This window comes from Dromaius novaehollandiae, chromosome 2, assembly GCF_036370855.1.
Source record: "Dromaius novaehollandiae isolate bDroNov1 chromosome 2, bDroNov1.hap1, whole genome shotgun sequence".
Taxonomy (NCBI): Eukaryota; Metazoa; Chordata; class Aves; order Casuariiformes; family Dromaiidae; genus Dromaius; species Dromaius novaehollandiae.
This window is the reverse complement of record NC_088099.1, coordinates 37579319-37604802: the sequence shown is the minus strand read 5'-3', so window position 1 is coordinate 37604802 and position 25484 is coordinate 37579319. Positions and strand designations below refer to the sequence as shown.

The following is a 25484-nucleotide window of genomic DNA, read 5'->3' as shown; positions in this document are numbered from 1 at the left end:
TGAATATTTATTGGAAAAAAAAAGTGGGCTCACTAGGTCAAATGTTTGGGGATTTACTATGCTAGTATTTTCCTCAAGCTATTTAGGGTGTCTGATAATTCAGTGTTCTAAATAAAACCAGGTAGTTTTATTAGCATTAAATTGAGTAGAGTGTAGTTTCTTGTATTTACTAGTAAAGGTAAAAATCTCATTAGTTTTGGAAATGATTATTTAACATCCACGAGCATGTGAATTCAGGTGATGTAAGGGGCCTGATGCTGAAGGTATAGTGGGCAACAGTTGAATTCAGTAGTCATGCAGAAATTCTTCTGAAATAGTCTGCTAATATATGTATGTAGTATTGCATGGCTATAAGAAAGGCAATTCATTCTTTCCTGAGGCAAAACTAGAATAAAATGTTTTTCTCAATTTCAAAAAATAAACTTTTAATTAAACTTTTTTTTCTCCTTCTATCAGTGCTTGCACCTCACTAACATTGTATGATCCATTCAGAGTAGTCCCTTGCTTTGGCATTTAGTGCAATTGGTTTTTGCTGTTTTTTATTCCATGCAAACATGCAAAACTTGAACCTGGTAAAGCTGCATACTTCTTGTCTTATTTTTATTCTGTCTTCATATACATACTATTTATATATATTATTTATATGTATCTTAGATATTTTATACATATATTCAGCAGCTATTATCTAATGTATTATAAGGTGATGTGTGTATATATAGCACCAGTTACCTGATATTTTTCTAGGCCTTCGTGTCCTATAGTAATAAAAGCTATAGGAGGATGTGTTGGGAAGGAATTAACTAGATATGATGGCTTTTCCTTCTATCGTTTGACAGTTTTTGTGCTTCACTAAGATAATGAGTATGAAAGATACCGTAAGTCATACATGATCTGATAATGTATTTCCAGATGGGTGCTTGCATAATAAATCCATTTCTGTAAAGAATGGTTCTTTATATACAAATTTATTTTGATAGGATATTATCTACCAAATGATGATGGGGAATTTTACCAGTTCTGTTATGTGACACATAAAGGAGAGATCCGTGGAGCAAGCACACCTTTTCAGTTTCGTACCTCTTCCCCTGTTGAAGATTTGCTCACTATGGAAGATGAAGGAAACTCTGATATGTTAGTGGTGACTACAAAAGCTGGACTCCTCGAGGTTTGATTCACCAGTTTTTAAAATGTTACCCATCTCCTTATTTATGCATGCTTCTAGCTTTTTCTTTAATATTTGATAGATGAACCTGCAGACCACAGATGAGTAAATATTTAAACTGATTACAGGTACGGTATTGCACTGAGGATAGGCTGGGAAACCGTAAGAGTTGCTCATCTCTCCCATTTACACTGTCCACCTAAGAAAATAGGCCAGTGTTTCAAATACAGCTTTCTGTTTGGAGCAGGGGGGAAAAAGAAGATACTTTTGTGTGAAAGGGTGCTCACTGTAAGGCAAAAGAATTAAGTAACTAGTATGTTTTTATTTGTACGCAACTGAAGAGTCCTGGAAGCTGAGCTGAATAATTTCAGGTGCGTAAGTGAGTTAGAATAGCTCATTTTCTTAAAGTAGTGTTCTGCCTGTCATCATCTTTGCTAAATTGATGCGGTTAGACTTGTATGCTTGCACCCAGAGTCAAGACACTTCCACCTGCTTCTTGATATTTCATAGGCCTAAACCTACTTTAAAAAAAGGAGATTGTGTGAGTTATTTATTGGAAAACTGCTCTGTGTATTCTCCTTAGTCTGCCATCAGATGTTTTATCCTTCTTTCAGTTGCCTTTATGCACATATATATAAATATTTGATTTATAGCTTTCAAAATTTAGGGACAAGAGACTCTGTACAGAGATACAGCTGGAATGTTTTTGCTTCTCTAGTCTGGGAGTATATGCCCATAGTGCTAAAACTGAAGAAAAAGACTTTTGAAACCTTTATGATTGTCCCAGTTCATGTGCCTGTCCTTACTTCTGGCTATGTGTGCATTTGGTATTTTGTGACACTCCTCAAACGTTATTTTAATGTGTGTTTCTACGCTTAGCAGCCTTTTCTGACCAAGCTGTCATCATCTTAATTAGCTCTTCCACAGTTATGGTCACTTGGGAACAGTAAAAGCACTTTACTTAAGGAGGTAAAACTTGAGTATAAATAAAGACACTACGAAATGTTCTGTCTAATGGTGATGTATATAGTACTAGTCAGTTAAAAGAATGAAATTTCAAATATTGGGCGTAAAGAAAGCTAAAATAACCTAGTCAGCGAATGCACATTTTTTGTGCTTCTTCTCAAATGTAGGAGTAACTAGTCATCCATTTATTTAATAGGAATCCTGGGGAGAAAAATTATCAAAAAAGAATGTTTTTGTTTTTACAGTTTAAAATTGAAAAAATAATAAAAGAAAAAGAAGAGCTATTAAAGGTAACTGCTGTTCTGGAAAAGGAAACTGCACAACTCAGGGATCAAGTTGAAAGACTGGAAAAAGAACTTAACCATGAAAAGCAGAGATGTGACCAACTGCAAACAGAGCAAAAGGTTAGTTATATAACTGATTAAAGCTGATGCATAATGTCTGTAATCCTCCTTTTTTAAGAACCAATTAAACTGGGTGAAAATCAGCTATCAAAAACCCTCAGCAGTTGGATAGACATTTACACTAGAATAGGTCAGTTCCTGTTAACCTCCTGCCACTATTCCTTTTATGTTGTAAAATGCTTAAAATATTTAAGGCTTTCGGTACCAGGCTTGGTAAGATAATCGATGACAGCTGTTACCAGATGTTTGACATTTAATTGTGGAATTCAGAGTGGAAAGTAGTTGATATTTTGCTTATGTTAGTTAAAAATGGAGGAAGACTTTTCAAATAACGCCACTAAGGAATAATTATATAAAAACACACAGTGTTGGAAATGGGGGGTTATTATAAAAACTTAACAGAAAATGCTACTGCCAGAGCATACAAAGAGTAAAAAGTAACTAGTGACTTCTCTAAAAGGCTTCACAAAGGTCTGAAGAGTTTAGAGCGGAGGGGAAAAGAAGAACAAACCTTAAAATTAACTTACAGTATTAGTTGGTAGTGGAAATATAAATATAGCCAAAACCAGAGCAAGGTTAATTTGGAACTTCTGTATATGGTAAGGTGGAAATCGAATATCATAGTGAAAGGTATACAAGAGTTGGAGCTAATCCATTTTTAAGCTGCTGCTTTTTGAAAAACAACTTTTAGGAGAAGATTAAAAACATGTGGGAGGGAGGTGGTGACATGGACAAATTTGAAGTAATGAAGCCTATATAATTTAGCTGTGGACAGCAGTTAATAGGCTATTTCTAAATGCTAGTATGTATATGTCAGCAGTTCTGCATGGTACACCTCTAAGAGAAAGGAATTTGTTGAAGGAGTTTGAAACTGTTGAAACTTTTTCGCTTACTTTTGAACAGTCAGAGTGAAATGGGTAGATACTAGAATGTTAGATAAGGGAAAAGAAAAGACTAAGATCATTAAAAAGAAAAGTCTTAATTTTGCTTGTAAAAATACTTTTAATTTCAAGAATGTGTGAGGGCCAGTTTAAATCAATAAGACTAGAATTAAATCCTTCTAAGTATGCATTTTGTGTATTTGCTTGATGTTCCAATTTGGAGCTTGGTGGGTAAAACTGAATGAGCTACGCGGACCTTTTGCTGTCATCTGAGGGTTCTCATTTTAAAAACAGCTTGTCAAACTGGATTTTGCAAGCTGGCCAGCAATATGTCACGTACAGAGAGACTGTGTAATAACAGAACTGTTCTGATACTTTGTTGTATTTACCTATGAGTTTTTAGAACCAAAAAAACTCAATCAGAATTTAATTTCAAGAATATTTTATGGTTTATTATTGCCTTGTATTGTGTTCAAATGATGCAGTGTGAAGAACTTCTGTTTATGGCTCAGCTAAGTATGAGGGAGAAGACTATCCTGCGTCTGGTACTACTCTTCATCTCTCTACTATACAATAGAAGTTTTCTAACTGCTGCAGGTTTTTTTGTCTCTCTTAAGTCTTTGACAATTTGCTTCTTTTTATGTTCCATTCTGTTTTTCACCTTTTGAAAATTTTCTGCTGAGTTGAAACTTCTTTCTTTCATTTATCTACATAAGCAGAATATAAATCTTGTGTCACTATTGAAAATCAAAATTTGATTTCACTAGATCAGGTGCAGTAAACTAAACTTTCTGAGGAGCAACGAGTTAATAAACAGTGCTTCATATGCAGCTTTCTGTTGAACCTTTCGAAACCTGAAGATTTCTTGTCTTTTTCCTTCTCCTTACCTCCCTACTCCAATGCTTAAAGTATAGCTGCAGATGAAGGGAATAGATGATTTGTCTTTGCTGGGAACATAAAGATTCCTGAACAGCAATTATACAGCACTTAATTAAAATAAATAGGTTTTATTTTCTTCGTGTTTTTTTTTTAAAAGCTAAGTTAGTCAGCTCCATGTGACGTAAGTAATTGTCATAGCGAATAAACTTAAACAATGCATTAATTCATCCATAAAAATGAAAAAAAAACCAGAAAGGATAACCATGAAATGCTAAGTGATGAAAATATAGTTAAATTCTGTACAACAGCAGAATATTTCCCTGTGCTTAGTGTGAGGAAGACTGTTTTGTCTTAACCTTTAAGTTTAAAGAATGATGGATCTAAATACTTTGGTGTTTTTTTTTCAATGCTCGCTTGTAGCATGCAGATAGATTTTTAGTTATGCTCTAAGTTTTGTTGTATAAATAGCTAAAAAGTGGAGTTAATTTTTTAAAGTCTTTCTTAAAGTGATTATTTAATTTATTCAGATGTAGAACTCCAAATACTTAAGGCTTTAAAAAACCTCTTTCAGTATACTTTAGGGAATATTAGGTTAATGACAATTATTAAAACAAAATAGTCTGTATAAGAAAATAGAGTAATTATAAACATTAAAGTAAGTATCACTGCCTTTGTAGTTTAAGAAGAAGCTGTAAGTATTGGAAATCTTAATTTCTGTTAAAGTAAAACTAAGCTGCATTTAACTTCATAGACAATCTCTTACTAGCCTATTATTTTTTTGCAACTGCTTTTTGCCAAGAAATGCACAAATAGTATTTCTGTTTGACCAAAAGGCCCTATAAAATACGAGACTAGTGCAAAGTATTGTATTTGAAAAGCAGAATTTGTATGAGTGAAGGACATGGGTGTTTATGTATAGATGTATTTATTCTGTGTGAGCACAGAACTGTTTATACTGCTAGTGTGTTAGCAACTGTTATTTATTATTACCACTTCTATTCTGATAAAGAGGCCCTGGAGTCATGAACCCCTCTATTAAATACTGGGCAATCTATTTTCCCCTTTTTTCAGAAAACTTACTCATAATTTCTTCTAGACAAATAATGTGAATATGTCTTTGGCTTTTGATTAAGCTACCCTGTATTTTTATAATTAAATCTAACAGATTTTGGATTGTGTGGCAAGGAGTCATAGTAGATGAGTTGATTATTTTAGTGCAGCGCAATGTAGCAAATACAGCTTACATTCTTGATAGACAAGCTCTGAGTTCATAATATGAAAATATTTTGTTAAAGCATAGTTTCATAAAGTCACCCTTGTATTCATGTTCGTTTATGCTTTTAAGATGATTTTTCTTTCTGATACTGACTTTTTTCTTCAGTTCTTCGTTTTCGCAAATGGTTCAGGAGTGTTTGAGAAATGTAGAAGGATGGATTTCTTAATGCAGATAGCCACTGACAGACACAGCTATATCCAGATTACTGTTTTCCCTTCCACTCTTGATGTATTTTCTTCCTTCCCTCCGCCTAGCTGCTAGCATAGAGTTCTGGGCAGTAGAAGTGTTGTCTTCTGTCTCTGCTTTTTGACTAGTTGGGGTGCTTTGTAAGTAGTTATTTGATGGAGGCTATTTGGGGCTTACATGAGGAAGAAGCAAGCTGAAAATAGGTATTTTTCTTTTTTCTTTTTTCTTTTTTTCCCCCCACCTCAGAAGATAGTGTACTAAATTAAATGTATTCAGGTCTAATACAATCAGAATTTTCACAGCGTTTAAGTATTGGACTATATGCATAAACTCAAATGTTACAGCATTTGAAGCCACTTCTTGCCTCTAAAGGTTTTGAACTTTTATGGTATTTTTAAGTTTATCAGGTTTAAGTAAATATCTGTATTTTTGTTTGTGTTTTGCTCTCTACCTTCATGATTCTGCAGACTTAGTTTGCTCAGGTTGTCATCACCATCATCACAGAAAAAGAGTATTTGTATGACTCAGCTCTGTGCTAACCAGTGTTTTGTGCTCAGAGGGAGCGTGCCCTCCAGCCCCACTGCTGCTTTTCATGCAGAGTTCCTGGCTCCATGCTGGAAGTGGATAGGCACAAGAGGAGACATTTGGCTCTTTCTGCAGTTTCATCTGTCTAAATTAGCTCTTGCCCTTTATATAGAAAAGGTGATGAACTTTGTGTGTGTACCACAGCATACAGAGCACAATTCGGGAAACTTTAGCCTGTCTCCACTTGAAACATGCATATTTTTGTTTTCCTTCAGTAGATCACAGATGCACAAAGCAGTATGGATTTTACATAATATTTTGACAGATACTGCATACACTTCACATGTTATGGTTATTACCATTAAATTCTAATAAAATAAGGTTAGGATACTGTAGAACTTGGGACAAATCTTCCTCCTTTAACTTTTAGGTTGATCTTTTCCTATTCTCTTATTCAAAGGCTGTTTAGCAGACCTAATATGTAGTTAGTTTGGCAAGATCAGCGTGTGGAGGGAATAGAATCATAATCTTCAGAGCTGGATTCTAGCACGTGAATCTTGCCTTTCTCCCTTACCTCCTACTGCCCCCCTCTTCCCCCAACATACACATCCTTTTTAGTCTCCTGAAAAGAGCTTTGTGTCCTGTTACAGAAAAGCATGATATCCCTCTGCAGACTTTTTCATGCCAGTTTAACCATGCTTGGGCTTTCCCCAGATGTCATGAAGCTAGCTTGCCCAAAATGCAAAGGTTTACCTTATCTGCTATTACTCTATGTGGAAATTAAGAGTAAATATGAAAGTATTGAAAGTACTTCAGAAATGTCACATCTTTTCTTTTTCTGTTAGTGTTTCAGAGTTTGTTTTTTGCTAGGATGTTATTACTTGATAGTATATTTGCTTTTCAGAATAGTCATTGTATATACAGTTTGCAGCTCTACTAATATAACACTATTATTTTAACCATGTAACCATTCATTATGATAATTTTAATTAAGGAGATGCCCTATGATACATCATCACCAAAAGTGTTCCAAATTGTTTTCAACCTTTGAACTTTTTTTTGCTTTTTCCTACTGAGATCACTTGTTTGCTGGTACATATACTTAAGTATATCGGTCACTATTGGATTTACTAGGCTTATGTTACTTAATTCTTTTCTGTGAAAACATATTTTTCTTTTGGAAAAGTTGAAGAAAATTGAATGCAAAATGTGTTATTTATTTATGTGTGCATATATATAGAATGCATGTATCATTGTTACGTAAGTTATGTGTAATATTTTATACACAGTATTATGAATATATAATATTTGTGAGTGTAAATACAAAGAATGCATGTTTTTAGTCTTTTTGCATGTGTACCAGTTTTAGGATGGGTACTGAAACTATGTGTAAGCTCTAAGGCAACAGTGCGCTTGCCTGCTACTTTGAGGTTTAGTGTTACTATCTTGAACGAAAAAAAGCATGCTGTAATCATTGTGTCGGTCTTTCATCTATTTGCTCTTTTGACACTGTGCTATTATTGAATTTTGTAAATACAGGTTTTGTAAGTCTGAATTTCTGTAGAGGGAGCAGAGCTTGCAAATCTGATTCTTTTGCAATCAGTTGTCTCCCTCTAGTGGGCAGAAAATACTTCTGAACTGTTATCTATAATGTTACAGTGGTGACAAATCTTACTTCTGCTATAGTGGTTTTCTTAAACCTTTAACTTAGGTCAGAAGGAACAGACTTACAGATTAATTGCTTGTTCTTTGGTCCTGTAGATATTTGGATAGTGTTTCCATATGCATGATGTTGGCATAAATTGAGGCAGAAATGAATTTACTGACTTAATAAACTTGTTCTTTTATCAGCTCTATAAAAGTTTATTTCACCATTTGACTTTTTTTTTATAAATTGATTGATTTCTCTATCTGACAGGTAGTCTTAATAGGATATCCGTGTAAATTCAGGTACTACTTAGGTGATCTGTCTGCTAGTAACTTTACTTAGCAGTCTTATTCAAATATCAGGGATTCATTTGAGTTGGCTTCTGATGCTGTTTTATAAGGAGTGTTCCTCTGGTTAGACAATGACAGATGTTGTGCAGTGTGATACGTCTGCAGTATAAGCGCCCAGTTCAGATTATGAGCATAAAAGTAAATGAATCGAGCATTTTTTCACTGCTTTTTTATATCAAGATATGGAGGTTTTTTGTTTGTATGGTGCATATCCTAAAAAATGGTCATTTTTTTTTAACATGGGGAATGTAAAATGATAATGATTAAAAGGCACGAATGAAAATTCAATTACTTGTGTTGGCACTAGCAATTACAGCACCCTTAGGTGCTGTAAACATCCCATGAAGAGAAAACCCAGTTTTACTGTTTTAGTGACTGTTTTAAGTGTGGGTTTTTTTTTTTTTTTTTTGTATGAACACTTCTTAAACTGATTTAGTGAAATCTATTTCACCGGATAGTTGGATCTGTTTGGGATATATAAAATGTTTTGGATAGGCGTCCTGCCTGTACTTTAGTTCAAATTACTTATTCATCAGAATGACCATTTGCAAAAGTGATAGTATTCTGTGGGAATTATAAGAAATTTTAAGAAATTTATATCTTGGAATGCAAACATATACTACAAAATCATAGTCAGTGTGTCTATAAACGTGTGGTATTGTCTGCCCCCTGCAGAAAATTTGCACGTCTGTAGCCTTCATGACACTAAAAGATGACCGACACTTAGATGAACATTTACAGAGTTAAGCCTTAAGTTTAAACAGAGAGGCGCACAGTATTTATTCTGTTTAACAGTGCCAGTTGAACAGATTAACATATTTAAATTACTACTACTACTACTGTGTTTCATTAGATTTTTGAATACTAATTGCCAGTTCCAAAATCATGAAGGGTAAGCACAATTTTCATTATAAACTCTTCCTTTTCAGCATCTGTAGATGCACTCTTTCCTGTGCAGATATCTTTCAAAGTTAAATCTAGTTTTTTATGGAAAACGATGACCTGTGTTTACTGTTGAAAGGAAAGGCTTTATTCTTCAGTCTCTTGTAGCATAATCAAAACATCCTTGCATTCAAAACAGTACTTCTTTTAAAGACTTCTTTTGTGATTTCAAGGCGAGAACTATCTTTTCTGCCAGGTCCTGCAGCTCTTTCCACCTCATCCATTTAAATGTCATAAATACGAGCTGTCATGAAAGACAATAAATGTTGGACTGGGATACTGTGCATGTGGTGTGGTGTGTGTTTTTAAAGCAATATTTCTGTTGCCAGTCATGGTCATGAAGATGAAAGCTTAATGTCATTGAGTTTACTGAGGATTGGTTTACTGTTTTACTTTGATGACTAAGTTTTATTTTGGAAAGAAAAATTACTACATGAGTTTTGCTTTCAGAACATTCAAGCTTTGAACTGTAAGAATACTCAGAAAAATCTTGCCATGGCTGCAATGGTAGTGTTGTATTCATTGTCTGTCCTCGGAGGTCCTATGAACAGAGTATATGATATCAGCTAGGTGTTTTACATATTTCTGTTGGAGCTGCTCTGATGTCAGTGGGATAAACAAAGGGGTTCTATAGGCAATTCAGCTAGATCCCCCGAGTTCTCTACAGTGTATGAAGCATAATAGTTCCCTTGGCTATGGGGGGGGGAGGGGCTAAAACTGTTGAGTTTATGCTACAGTCTTTATCTCAGTGGAACCCTGGCATTCTTTTCTTTATTTGTTTGGTAATATTCTTGAAATATGCATTAGTTTTTGATTTCTGTGCTCTGTCAGAAGGTACTGAAATTTTGTGGTGGAGTATCAGGGGTGAACGTTACTGAGCAGGAGGTAGACTAATAAATGAGAAACCATAGTGCTAAAGAGATCAGCCTATACACAAGTCAAGGATTTCATAATGGGGTATTAATTCACACTGTAGTTTCTGTCCAAATCTGTTGTGACTTACTACTGTTACTGGAATGGAAGCTTTATGAGACTTAAATGCCATTAGTCTGGCATGGCATGATCTTCATGTATTCTTTAGATAAAGCTATTGTTGTAAGCTCTAAGAGGTTTTGGTGAATGTATCTAGGATTAGGTTATGAATAGCTAAAGTCACTGACACGATTAAAAAAAAAAAGCCACTTGATGTAAAATCTTGGTTCTTTCAGCAGCCCAGTGTAATGCACTGTAAATAAATAAATCACATTATGTGTAATGACAGTTCTTTTGCGGGTCAGAGTTTCATGTGATTGCAATTTATATTCTGTTATTAAAATAATCAGTCTTAAATATTTTGCCATTTTTAAATAACAATAAAAAGATTTCAGTACCTTATCTTTCCTCCCACTCCCCATCTGGAAGCACGTGGAACTTTTCAAACTGGAATTTTGATTCTGGGAAAATGAATTCTCCTGACAGCTACCTTAAATTTCTTTGTTGCGTTTCATTAGTGAGGCTACTAATAATTATAGGATTTTATGTTTTGAGAGGTTTTGTTTTTCAGCAGTGAAGCTGATTAAAGGAATTTCTGGCTTCTTATTCTGGTCCATGTTATTCAGTTTGGTTCCCCACTCTACCCACAATGCTATAACAAACGCAGCACCCACAAAGAGTTGTAACCTGGATTAAAGAAGTGATCCAAAGTAAAAATAATGTTAAAATTGTCAGGTGTTTTTAAACCAGACCATTAAAATGATCTTAAACCAGATCATTAAAATGATCTATGCTCTTGCTGTGCTTTTCTTTCTGTTACAAGAATGGAATAGAAGAGTATAATGAATATATAATATTATATATATTATATAGAATATTATATGTATATATAGAATATATATATAACACTTATCAGGTAGATTAAATTACTGTTTACTTAATTTCTCCTAATCATCATTTGTGTGTAATAGAGGTTGTACAGGTAGTTAGTGTGGTTTTTATATTCTTCCACGTTTGACTCCTCCTAAAATATAGTCCCCTGTACAAATAAAATAGTCTAAGAGCACTCCTTTTAAATTTTACAGGCTCTGGAACCACTGTAACCAGAGTGTAAGAGACTAGGATTGCAGCATCTAAATTGAATTGCTGAAAATGCTGTAGAATAACAAGTTGTTTCTAAAAAAATAATCCTTTTTCTTTCAAAACTGTAGGCTTTATTTGTATCTAAACAAGTTTATTAGGTGAGAATCTGTTAAGTATGGAATTTTTACATTTTAATACCATGTCCCTTTAGAATAACTAGCAAAGCAGCATCAATTGTAATGCTGTTTGTGGAGTCTAATTTTCAGGCTATTAATTCCTTTTAATATATGTTACCTTTGGCAGGCTGTTTGAACTGTTTGTGCAGTTTGTATATATAATGTATCAGATTAAATTCTTTTGAAGGCACTTGGGTTACAAGAGCTACAGTTATGCCAAAGTGGTGTTTAGAGAAAACAGAGATATGCATTGAAATAGACTTTTTACTATACTACTTTCAAAACAGGGTCAAATAACTAGTCTCCACTGCACAGGGGAAGGGCAAGCAGTTATAATGTGTGTTGTTACTGCTGGTTATATAGCAAATTTTACTTGAAATACTGACTTTGAATAAAATATGTTGCCTTCTCTACACCAAAGTAATGCATTTTTGGTTGCAGGAAATTGATAGCTTTCAAAAAATTGTCTCTTCTGCTCCAACGCTGTTTTCAACAAAGTAGGCATTCATGATGCCTTTCTTCTCAGATTTCTTTATTATATGCTTTAATCACTAGCAATTTTGAGAAGTCTGTACAACAATTTTGAGTTCAAATAGTTGGAATAGATTAGTCTTCTTTCCTTTTAAGTAGTATATGTAACAAAAATTAAAATCTGCATGGTGTGCTAGCGTAAAGTTCAGGAAGTAATTGAGACATCGGATCAGTTGCATTTGCCACCCTTGCAGTTCCCCCACCAAAAAAATATCGTAATGCCCAAACTTCTGTTTAGCTGCTTGTAAAAGCAGGGCTTAATTACACTTGCTAACAGCATATTTTTGACAATTAATGAGTAAAAACAGTGCTCATTATATTTTATTGTACGTAAAACATTGTTAGTTAAGTTAGAATCTGGCCAGTAGGGATTCTCCATGAGCTCTGGTTGATATGTTTCTCCTGATATAACAGTACAGTTTTGTTGCCTCAAGGCATTAAGCTTTGTTTAAAAATGAGTAGATGAACTAGTGCTTTAATCTTCCAAATGCAAAGTAAAAAGACAACTCATATCTTCAGCGTCTGTACAAACACTCTAGGTCATGCGGTAGTCTGTCACATTGGTCAGTCTGTCTTGACCTTGTTTATACTTTGATTCATACTGCTGTTGTGGTTGATATCAAGTTGAACTTTACTGAATTTTGATATCAAAGGTAGTAACATATTGTCTCATTATTTGTGATCCACTCTAGTGTTGTTAACTTCTTTTCTCAAGAAAATAGCATATACTAAAATAATTTTTCAGGGTTATTTAAAATAGCCAGTGATTTTACTGTGATGGAAATGACATTTAACTGTCCACTGCCCAGAACTAAGAATAGTGGATGCTGTACTCGTAGTGGCTTCACATCTGTCATCTTTCCAACAAAGCAGTATTGAAAAGGAAGTCAATTTTGGGTGTTTTTGGCCTTCTATGATGAGAAGATTGGTGGATAAGAGAAGAGCAGTGGATGTTGTTTACCTTGACTTTAGTAAGGCTTTTGACACTGTCTCCTATAACATCCTCACAGACAAACTGATGAAATGTGGGCTAGTGGTCAGTAAGGTGGATTGAAAACTGGCTGAACTGAGGGGTGAAATCAGTGGCACGAAGTCCAGCTGGACGCCAGCCACTAGTGGTGTCCCCTGAGATCAATGCTAAGGCCAATACTGTTTAACATCTTTAACAATGACCTGGATGATGGGAGCAAATGCACCCTCAGCAAGTTTACAGATGATACAAAGCTGGGAGGATTGGCTGGTATACCAGATGGTTGTGCTGACATTCAGAGGGACCTTGACAGACTGGGAAAATGGGCAGAGAGGAACCTCATGAAGTTCAGCAAAGGAAAGTGTGGAGTCCTTGCACCTGGGGAAGACTAAGTGCATGCACCAGTGCATGCTGGGGGCCGACTGGCTGGAGAGCACCTTTGCAAAGAAGGGGCTGGGGGTCCTGGTGGACAAGTTCAACGTGGTATCCAGTGACAGGACGAGAAGCACAAACTGAAACACAGGAAATTCCATCTGAACTAAGAAAACGGCACTTTATTGTGAGGGTGGCTGAACACTGGAATGGGTTGCCCAGAGTGGTTGTGGAGTCTTCATCCTTGGAGATATTCAGAACCCAACTGGCCATGCTGCTGCAGGTGACTGTGCTTGAGCAGGTCTCTTCCAAGCCCAAGTATTCTGTAATTTTGTTGTCGTCATCATCCTCTGTATTAGCTTCTGTTATCTGAGACACTACTCCTGCAATGTTTCATGAGGTTATCACACCTTCGAAATGTTTGATCTAGCTCTTCATCATCAGGAATGCCTATATTTCATTTTTTCTCCTTTTCCCTGCAGCTATCCTAGCTGTGGCTTGACTAGTTTAGTTATCTGGTCAAATGCAAGCTCTTAGTCTTTTCAGGTAAAAGAAATTACAAACAAAAGTAGAAGTTGTTTATGTATTTTAAGCTAAACAATCCATGCTTCGTTTGCAGAAAGAAGGCCAAAAAATTTGAAAGTTATCTTTATCTAACACTCTGAAGTCTTTGGTAGTCTCTGCATAACTGGGTGCTTGTGCCAAAACAGAAACTCCTTATTGAGCCTCTTATCCTTTGCGTTGTACACTTCTTGTTTTTCAGTACAGGTCTAAATTTCTAGCCTTTACAGTTTGGATTTGCAAACAGTCTTTTCATCTAAAGAACTTCTTTCCCAACCCTCTCCTGTCTCCCTCTGGCATCCTCTTTGGTCTTTTCAATAGTAGGCCATTCCAGATCTGTTTCCATACTTTTTACTCCTTTCTTTCCTCATTAGAAAAACTGGAGTGAAACCTGTGGCAGTGAAGAACAGTATTTTTTAGTATACTTAACAGTAGGAAGAGTTGAGATATTAATTTCCATTGATTCCCCCCCCCCCCCCCCCCCCCACATAGCACCCATGCTTCAGAATGAACAAGAATGAGTTCTGTTTTTGGAAGATAGTCTCGTCTAATTGAAATTTATTTATTCTGTTCATAATTTTAGAATACACATTCCTCTTAGGTATCTTGATCTTGACTGCTTATCCTGTTAGTCTTTTCTTATGTATTTTCTATTTCCTCTGGTGCTCTTTTAGGGTAGAGCTCATGTTGTAGGTAATTGGCATCGTTCAAAGATAGAAGAAATGAATATACGTAGCATGTTTAGTATATTTTTATACCAGATTAGTGGTTTGAAAAGGGCTTGTCATGCATTTTAGAGAAGAGAGGAAACCCAATGACTATCTTCTGCATATTGTAGCTTTACATGTGCTCTGAAGTGAAAGCAGTGAAGTAAAGCATTTTACACTTTTCCGAATATGTTTAAAATATTTTAATTATATAAATATGATACTGTCTAATCTGAACATTCAATTTCATGTGTGAATGCTGTGCTGCTTATTACATTAATGGATGGTTTAGAACATAAGCATGATTGCAGAGTGTACATATTGTGATCTTTTGTCTTATAAGAAACTTAGGGGTATTACTGAAAAATTATAGAAGCAATATACATAACATTTATGTGTAAGATGCTTCATAAAACTTGAAGTAACTGGTGGTGTGCTTGTGAAATGTTCCTTGATACTAGGAATAAAGTATGCAGTGACTTTTATTTTTGCATATAAGCTAGAAATAAACAGTATTTCTAGATTTTAACATTAATTCAAATAACATTTTATAGTTCTAAAGATGTGCATTCTTAAATGACATGTATTTGCATTTTTTTTTAAAGACTAATATCCAAGCATCAGAAACTCTTAAGACTGAAAATGATGATCTGAAGAAGAAGCATGATGAGGCTGCTTCAAAGGTTCTCCAGCTTGAAGAAGATATCATGACTGTAACGCAAAAAGCCATTGCAAAAGAAACAGAGTTAGACAGGTATTCGGTCATTTGTCTCTTACCTTCCATGTTTTACTATTTCTTTCCACAGGTGTTCTTTTAAAGTACACACTTAGTATATGAATTAATTTTCTTTGTTAATAATTCTGTACTATTAATTTGTTAATTTCTTAGTCTGAAGGACAAACTGAAGAAAGTAATGCTTGAGAAGGAGCAACTTGAATGTGTGTTAAAGACAGAAAAGGATGAAAAAGAACTTTATAAGGTAATTTATTCCTTCTCTCTGTATACGCTGAAATGAAGTGGCTTGAAATAAGGGTAATAACATTTTATAGAGGTGTGTGATAAATTGGATAACGGAAATAGGTCATTTCTATGAACACATTTTGAAGACAATTATAAATGCTTCTGAATAAAAATGGATGAGGAAAACAGCATTTGAATTTCTCCAAGGATATAAAAATGTCCCTAAGAGAGAGCATACATAACCACTTTGTTAAAATGCAAGCACAGAAACATAAAATAATAGATGCTAGTGAGGCGGTTCTTTAATTCTACAATGCATCACCTGGTAATTGTCTTAACGCAGCTATGAAAAAGTAAATTGCTTCTTACTATTGTAAATTTTTTTTCCAGAATATGTTTTCTAGATCCCTGTTCTTGAGTCTGGTGTATAACTTTGAGAAACTTTAGCAGGATCTGTGTTGCATTGATTTTACTAGTATAGCGGACTCCTTTTGCTGATACTGGGAACCAGCCATATTCTAAAAATAGTCTTGCAAATAGTCTTGAAGTCCAGAACTTTGGGCTAGTTGAAGTGAGCTGATGGAACCATTTTGAGTACAACAAACGTGTATTTAATTTTTATATTGTCCTGTTGTACTAGCCAGTCTAATTTGATGTGACCCTCTGCTTGGAAAAGTAGCTGCAGAAACTGATCAGGCTTTAGAAATGTCATCCCTAATCTGACTTGAGCTGATGGCTATTGCTTTTCATACTCCTCTTGGCGAAAAAATCCTTTTCTGGCTTATATGCTAGAACGATGAAATCATTTAGGTTGTGAAGCAAATTGTGTGTGTTGAAAAGATTATTTGCCTTCATAGGAAAAGGTCTTTGTGGTAGACAATGTTAGGTTTACTCCAGAAGTCATCTTAAAATCTCAAAACGTCTTTCACAAGCATGGTATCCCTTTGTCAGTAACTGGCACAAATCTTTTAGTTTGAGTGGACAACACTTGAGTACAACAATTTTCATTTACTAGGCATAACAAGATCGACTTGGTGACATCTTAAAAACAGCTCTAGGGTTGTAAAAGTAGTTTGCTGTCTTTGGAACTGCATGTGGCTGTTTTAGTCCTGTTTGCTTAGATGATCGTATGCAGATACTACTGGAAGATTAATTTATTTTTATCTTTCTTCCAGTCATTTCGCTGGTGTTTAGTTGTCCTGCATTTGTGAAGAGAGGAGTTAGTTTTCAAAAGTTGAGTTTCATGTGGACAGAATTCAGGGGCTGAACTTTTGTGTGTAGCGTGGAGCTATGTTAGATGATCCAGCCGAAAGGATTCCAGCCAGAAAATGTGTGTTGTGAGGGTAGTGATATTATCAAATGTTTAGTTTTTCTCTTTACCTGTTCTAATCTGTCTGAGACAAAATTTAGTAAACACTTAATTGGACAGGTAGTAGTAGTCTTTATAATGTGGAAGAAGAATTTGACATTTTTTAGCATCATTACAGATACACTTGAAGAATACAGAAATAGAAAACACCAAACTAGTAAAAGAGATCCAGACGTTAAAGAATTTGGATGCAAACAAAGAAAACATGATAACGTATTATAAAGAGGAGGTTGGCAGATTACAGCTATTTATAGCAGAGAAAGAAAATATGAAGAAAGCTTTTTTACTCTCCTCATCCAACAAGGTAAGCATTACTATTATAATTGGCCTGGTTAAAAATAAATATATCTAGAGTCTATAAAGTCTGTAAGTCTTTGACAAAAGAAAGGAGGAAGTTGTAGGTACCTGCGAGGTATAGGCTGAGAGGCAAGAGACTGATTGTTTTCCCACCAGATACAGAAAATGAGCAAGGAAGAAAGTGAATTAGTTTTGCTCACTCTGAGCACGTTGAGAAGAGTTTGATACATGATGAGCTGTGAGCTAAGCTAGGTGTGAAGAATTAATTCGTGAATTCAGTGAAAATGGTGCATTCCTGAGAGTTGCTTGTGACTTCATGAAAAAGGACAGAGTGAGGAAAAGAGAGAAGTTAAGGATGTAGCCATGTCGAACTGCAGAGGTTAATGAAGAAGAAAAGAAGAGATGTTGAAAAACGTGCCGAAGGGCTTGTTAGGCGAATGTACCATCGATATACAATGATGTAAAACCTCAGGAAGGATAAGATACCGCATAAATGGACAAAATCAAGTGAGAAGTCAGCAGCAAGAGTGCCAATAAGACTTGTAAAGAACAGTTAACTTTGGCTATGCGGTGTGGTTAGCAAGCAGTGTGGTACAATAGGAAAGTGAAAGTGCTGAAGACCTGGTGTACACGCTGCCCATGTTCTAGGGGGTGGTTTTTGTGTGGTTCCGTAAATTGAATACCCATTAGTTGTTGGAGTGTATTAGCTTTGTTCCTGATACACGTCTTCCTGTTCAGTTTCGTCCAAAAGGAGTCCCATCCCTGTGCCCTGAAACTGTTCTGTGATGTGATCTGAAGTATGATAAGGTGTAATGACTGGGAGATTTGCTCCACAAATGTACTCTTAATCTAAATTAGAGAGCTAGTGTAGGCACAGCCTTTGCTGAGGCCAGCAAAGAAAAGTCAGATCATGCAGGTGATGCACTGATTTTTACTTTTAACTTGTGTATCTTGTCAGTCTTCTCACTGGAAGAGTGATCTAGATCTTGAAGGAATAGAAATTGCATTAAAGCAATGTGAGTTATGAATATAAAACTGAAGTAGTAAAGTAGTGCTATTGAGAGTGGAAAATAGTAAGAGGGCAAAAAGAACACACTGTTGTGCTTTAAATTAGAACACATTCTTTTTGTGTTTTGACTGGTTTACAGTTTTCTTTCTGAACGTGTTAACCTACTACAGTATTTTACTTTAAAGTAAAAATGTGTAATGTGTGTGCCAGTATTGGAACAACCAAAAATTTGTCATTTGCTAATCTTGGGAAGTATTTGTCTTTTCCAGTGGGATCACTTAATACCTGTCTTGCACTATATGAAACCCCTTATATCTACTGAAATGTAACTGAGGTATGAGCTGCCATAGAAAATAGCTAAGGGATGGGACTTCAAGAAGTCTCCTAGTCCATCCACTTGCATAAATGTTTACAAAGTACATTAGTATTCCACTGGACAATCTGCTATGTAATTCAAAAATTAACAAGTAGCACACTAGGAGTACCTGAATTTATGTCTAGACTCAAGAATATGAGATTGTTATGCCTTCAGGAAGCTCAGAGGCTGAGAGTTGCTTATAGCAGCTTCTTTCTTTTTGTGATCCTGGGCTTTGTGAGGGATGAGAGGCCCTAGTGCACCTTGGTCAGTGGGTCCTTGGGCTACCCTATGGAGCTGCAGTGATAGTGAGAATATTAGAATGTTTCGTGCTGCAGTTCTCGCTCTGTTACTGTTCACTCTCAATGCTCTTGGAAGAGCTTGTTGTGCAAGATCTTGCACAATGGAATTGTATGAAGAACATCCCAAAGCTCTTTTACACAGTGTCTGCACTAAAGAATCTTACATAATGCAATTGTAGGCATTTTAAGGCCTTTTATTCTATTGTTGCCTGTAGTGTCTAACTGTGGAATGAACTTTGGTTTTGAAACTGGATGACCAATTATCCTAGTTAAGCATTCGACAGTGATAAGAACTAAGATGTTCTAGAGGAAAAAAAACTTTTGATGAGTATGCTTAAAATTAAATCTGAAAATGCAACAAAAATATAGAATAGGTAAAGTAATACTTAAATCTGTATTTTGAGATAGTGATTGTTCACAATCTCTTATCTCATGGTGAAATATGATTGCATACAATCATTAGCAGACAAAATTTATGGAGAAAATGATACTTATGTGCAACCTTATTGTTTTAGATTTTTTTCTAAAGCCACCAGGAAAACTTGATTTCTCTTGCAAATGCTTCCAATTCCTACACCAACCTTTATTTAAACTTTTTGAATTCATAGGTGATTGATTACTTCCCTACCCTCTCTTTCCTAGGAGGATGCAAGTATTTTAAAAGAACAGCTTCGAAAAGCTGAAGATCAGATCCAGGCTAGCAAGCAAGAAGCTTTCCTAATGTCAAAGGAGCTGAGTGATGCAGTAAATGTGCGAGATAAGACGATGGCAGATCTTCATAGTGCACGTCTTGAAAATGAGAAGTTGAAAAAGCAGCTTGCTGATGCTTTAGATGAACTTAAGAAGATCACAGCTTTGAAAAATGAACAGGTAAATTGTTACTTTTTAGTACTGAAACTTATCTGTATTCACAAAATCTGTCAGAGCTGGTTTTGCTATAATTGGGAAATAAGTATGTGTTTGGGTAATTATTATTAACAAATTCTCTTCTGGCACTCAAGATATTACCTTTAATCAAATGCATGTTAGCTGAATTGGAAGGTTGGTAAGAAAGTAAATTTCTACTGCTCCTTATAGTAACTTTTTTGCCACCCCTCCCCAAAATTATTTTCATGGAATAGTACAGTATTATTTTGAATCCACCCCCTTTCCTAATTCTTTTATGAGTGAATTATAGTAGCATAAAAATTTATGCAGATACAAAAATTGATAGTTTTTTTTGTAACCTCAATGATGGAATTTCTGTGATTCTCATGGGTCCTTCAGAATTTGTTGTCCAAATTGATTTACTATAATTTATGAGTACAAAAATATTAACATAATGGAAACTGCCTTGGCCGCCTTTGTCTTGGATCAAAATCTGCTAAGATGATATCAAGTTCAGTGTTCTAACTTCAGGAAGTTTGCACCAGGTCTTCTATCTTCTGCAACTGTAACTGTATCAGATAACTTGCAGCTAGGATTATTGTAGTGGCATACCAGTTTGATAAATATATTGAAATGAACAATAGTTAGAATAGTGTAGTAAATATTAAATGAAATGATAAATACAACTTTCAAAAGAGCTACTATATCCAAGGATTATACAAGCTTTTCTGAGGATATCAGTTATGTCTTTGAAATGCATCCTGAAATAAGTAGCAGATCATCCAAATGACTGAAGTACCAGAAAGTATCCAAATACAGCGCAGGTAAGAATAGATCCAGTTGGTAAAGATAAGTTAGCTAGGCTGTGTACCAGTTTTTACAGCTCAGCTGAACCATATCCAGTAGATGTATAGTGAGTGTTCTACAACATAGTTGTGGTCTACATGGTTTTGCCGTGTGGCTATACCTGAGCACCTTCTCTAGAAGGTTTGAATTTAGACTTGTGGTATATCAGTCATCCCGTAGCACAGACACTGATTGTACCTTTGCTCTGCTTCTCGATTCCTTTGTTTCCCACAAAGAAAGCATAGGCTTCCTCCACACTTGCACAGAAAATTTTAGAGCGTTTTGTTTGCATTCATTTAAAAAGAAAAGACTTTTCAGGAGATAGTACTGTTTGAATGAAAGGGAAAACAGCTTCTAATTTTTTCTTTTTTTAAAAAAGGAAACTTCCAACACAGTGGAGCACGAACTGCGCAGAGAAGTCGAAGATCTGAAGCTTCGCCTGCAGATGGCTGCTGACCATTACAAGGAAAAATTCAAAGAATGTCAAAAACTTCAAAAACAAGTGAACAAATTTACGGAACAGGCAGTAAGTAGAATGGAGAAATTGCATGTGCTTGTTGTGACTTTTCAGTAACTATTTAATTTCCTTTTGCAAAGGAAAATGCTTTTAAAAAGGATTAAAATATGCGCTGAGAAGTGGCTCTTTAATTTGGGATTTTCTTCCATAAAGCCAAATTACTTCTATGATTTTTGAGATAGCTGTGAAAAGCACGTGTGTAAAAAGCTAATGGGGTTTGGTTGAACCTACAAGAATAGCTGTGTTCAAGGCAGAATTTTAAAACTAAAGTGCATAATTAGTTTCCCTTTCTAAAAAAAAAAAAAAAAAAAAAAAAAAAAAAAAAAAAGATAAGTGGAGGAAATGGAGGAAGGTTTCAAAGGGAGGTGAGGAGAAAACTTCCACCCCATATATTCCATATCTATTTGATATTCTGATCAATTTTTAAGTTCTCTTTCTTAATAAATGAGGCTTATACAGTGATGAGGTCAGCCTTATACCATCTAGTAACTAAACCTATCAGCAAATTTCAGACAAATTTGAGGGGTGGAGGTTCTCAAAGTTCTTCAGAAGTCTGTGAAAATTAGTAACTGAGGAGAAGAGAGAGGCTCAAATTGCAAAAATGAAAGAGTGTGAGCAAAGGCAAGATGTACAAACACACTCCTTCGAAAAACAGACAGTATATCTGCTGTCCACAGAACAAATGGGGAAGCTACCCAGTTTTGAGCCATAGATTGCTTTTAAAAAGTTGTCTTATCATCCAGAAGGTCAATGGTGAATGAGGAGTCATATCATAATGCCTGTGGCTTTTCCTTAAAAATGTTTGACATGTTAGGCTATGTGGTACATCTGATACAAAACCAAAATTTCATTCCTTTGTCTTTTCTCACTAGATCTCTATCATTCATTAGACTCCATTTTCTAATGAAGTAGTAGATTTAAGTTGGCAGATGTTCTCCAGAAAATGGGATTTTCATAATAATTTGCTTAAAAATTACTGTTTCCAGAGAAAAAGAACTTTATAGAATGCAGTTATTAAAAATCATAATCTGAGATTATTTCAGTGTTGGTAGAATAACATGTGTTTGTGTATTTATCATTCTCTGTTATTTTCGTGAGCAATTCTGCCCAGTCCAATTTTAGAGGAGTAGTTGGTGCAAGAGATGTTTTTGTGCTTTGGTTTTCATTTAATAAAATATCAAAACAAAGTTTCTTTTCACAAAGAAAATTGCAGGAAATCAGCAGAAAGTGACAGATGCATCCAACATTCAGACAGCTACTGCCGTCATTACAGACAAAAAGTTGTCTGCATCTCCAGGTATCAACAGCTTTAATTTTGACTATTTTGTATCAGCCTGAAAACGTTTATGTGAAGTAATCTACAATAGTGTTTTTCGTTTGAACTAGGAGGATTCATTCTGTTTTACTTAAAGAAAAGAAAAATAATTGGAAAAATGAAGATTCATCGGAAAAGCTGCTTTTTCAAATTGATACTATTCATAAATAATTTCATTGAATCTTTTCAAAGGGGTTCAGTTAACATTTTTTAATGTCAGCAGGACTAAACTCTGAACTCCTGCTTGATAGTTAACACTGGTTTTGCTGGGCTAATGAAGAGGATTCAATTAAAAAACAAAACAAAACAAAATCAACCTTGCTCCCCAGATCCTCAGATTTTATATAATACCATGATAATTTTGCAGACATGTCATAATGACTATTCATTATAGCATTCTACTGTAAAAATCAAATCCACTGAAAAGTTACGATTATTTGATGACAAGGTCAAGACTGTAGGCCACTCTCTTGATGGTTTATTAGAGAAAGTCTAATTAGATTAACTAGGTTATAATTTCTATGAAGTATTAGGCTTCCTACAAAAGTAATCTTCTAAAATTTAAACAAAATAGGTTTAATAAACATTCTAAGTTGATAAATGCCAATAAATGCTGACTTTGTTAATATTTATTTATTTAGCCTCTTTAATTCACCTACTTGTTCTCTCTGTAGATTGTAACTTCTGGTCAGTTTCATCCTGGCTTAATTAAATACAAGTGTTTCCTAAAATAAATACAGTTCTGGCAAGCCCCCCCCCCCCCCCCCCAAATAATATGTGGTTGGATAAAGTAGACTGCTGACAAATTAGATGTTTTTGTAGAAGAATAAAATATCTAGTATGATATTGTAACATACACACTCTGATCACTTTCTTGGGAGCTCAAGGGAGAGAGAATTATGTCTAGTTTTTACACTGAGCTGTGGAATATGTATGCATATATTTATCTTCGTCTTTGGTATGTGAGAGAGATGAATACAGTCATGCTGATAATACGACTGCTTATTTTATGTATCACTATTTACAAGATACTGAGGGGGTTTCTGAGTAAGTATCTGCTTGGATAACATGCAGCGCTGCATGTTTCTGATGCACTGTCAAATTTGGCCTGTCATCTCTTTGGAACAGACTTTATTTATAGAACAGAGAATCAATACTGTTTTTTTTTCTTCAATGTTCACAGTTAGCCCCATTTCATCTGATATAGTTTCGGAATTCGTGGTAAAGGAACAAGTACGTGAAATGAATAAAGAAATTGCTGAGAAAACAGAAAAGTATAAGAAATGCAAGCAAATGTTGGCAGTAAGTAAACAGCTGCTTCAGAAATCTGAACATAAAGTAGCTATAGGCATTAAATCTTAGAAACACAAAGCCTACCCAGCTGAATTGCCTTGCTGCTTATTTGTGTAACACAACATGATTATAGTAGAAATTTTAACTTTAAAAGACACATTTTTATGCAGTCAGCTCACAGTTACTAACTCTTAAGGTTAACCTAGATACAGGACAAAAGATACTACTACTGCTTCTGTGCTTAAGGTTCTGAATTATTAATTATTTTATATATCTTTAAGTATAATTGCTTTAGTAAATCAAACATAGCATGTTGCTATGAGCCAGCTGATGTCTGGAACAAGTATAACAGTGTTTATTTGATATGGTGTTCAAGTGCAATAATTCCTTCCAAATCTGACAGTCTTGGTGTTGTACAGTGTTTAGACATCCAAGTTGGTAGGGCTTACTAGCTCAGGCTCAGTGGTATGCACTGAGTGGTACATAAATTTATATTGTTTCTAGGCCAGAGTTGGCTCCAGTAGTTCTGTAGCCACGATAGCATTGCCCCTGAGCTATTCATACCTGCCAATCCTAACTCAGTCTTCATGTAACCAGCTTGGATGTGTGTATGTAGATGGAGTATTTTGTCAGTGATGATACTGAAAAGTGGGCTGTTGCAGAATTCTTTAAGAAGTGCTTTTGGGGCCTCGTATTATCTTTGTTCATCTATTTGTCTGTTTGGTTATTTAAAAGAAAAAAAAATATAAAGTCAAAACAGTTAGAATTAAAAACTTGAATTTTTTTTCCTGCCCTGATTTGTTTTGGTCTGAAATAATGAAAGTCTATTCAGAAACTGCCATGAACTCAGCTTACCACCTTGTTTCTCTTACTTATTACAAGGGGATTATTCTGTTTTAACATGCTTTCCAGGTTGTAGCAACTGCTGTACAATTCTGCTCTCATTACCCTGTGTAGGGCCTTCATTGTCTTCTGATGACTGTTTCTTCCCTAGGCATACTTTGAGGAAAGCTTTGCCTTTGACCTTCTGGATAAAAGATACTTAGTGTGATTTTAAAAGCTGCATGGGGAAAGGTTTTGTGTTAAAGTGAGACACTGAAGAGGATCATTTTGATTACAGTGTGGTGTTAGGATTGTGTTTACAAAGAGAAGCTTAAATAGTAAAAGAGGAATAGGAGCTTGTTGAAAACTCAAGCAGGAAAAAATGTATACTGAACCTCAATTCTACAGTGTTCAGTAGCCCTATCCTCTTCAAAGTCTTGTAGTTGGGTGAGGCTTGATTTTTTTAGGAAAGCTATTTGTAAATTGTCTAATTCTAAAAGCATAGAATTACATAGTTGTCATTTTTTTAAATAATGACAACTCTTACAGTTTTAAGAGTTTCATGCCATGGTGTACATTACTTTAGGATGAGAAGATGAAATGCAGTGTTTATGCTGATGAACTAGCTAAACTGGAGTTGAAGTGGAAAGAACAAGTGAAAATCAATGAGGGTATGAAATTACAGCTAGCAGCAATGGAGGATCAGTATAAAGTAAGTTATAGATTTTTTATTTTTAATTTTTTTAGATGATGAATGATATCCTGTTCTTAACATTGTTGATTATTTCCGATAGTTCAAATAATAAACGATTTTCATGGGAGAAAACACTAAACGTATTTTTACAATAAACAGAAAATCTATTTTGCACTGTAGAAATGACACATTCTTTTAGTGCTTAAATACAATATGAGGAAGACAGCTGCCAAATGTATTATCAAA

General features: G+C 35.0%; 1 protein-coding gene across 3 annotated transcripts in view; it reads left to right on the top strand.

The window, feature by feature from the left end:
• The window catches only part of TAX1BP1 (Tax1 binding protein 1), a 68214-nt gene that overhangs the window by 22778 nt on the left and 19952 nt on the right, over window positions 1-25484 (top strand). The window contains exons 4-13 of one of the 3 annotated variants that reach the window (XM_026103749.2): window positions 978-1165; window positions 2374-2532; window positions 15197-15345; window positions 15481-15571; window positions 17040-17225; window positions 19527-19754; window positions 20977-21123; window positions 22318-22411; window positions 23613-23731; window positions 25131-25256. In XM_026103749.2, the coding sequence (XP_025959534.1) occupies window positions 978-1165; window positions 2374-2532; window positions 15197-15345; window positions 15481-15571; window positions 17040-17225; window positions 19527-19754; window positions 20977-21123; window positions 22318-22411; window positions 23613-23731; window positions 25131-25256 (1487 nt within the window). The remainder of the gene's footprint in view (window positions 1-977; window positions 1166-2373; window positions 2533-15196; window positions 15346-15480; window positions 15572-17039; window positions 17226-19526; window positions 19755-20976; window positions 21124-22317; window positions 22412-23612; window positions 23732-25130; window positions 25257-25484) is intronic. The other 2 variants (XM_026103751.2, XM_026103752.2) reach the window with 2 other exon arrangements.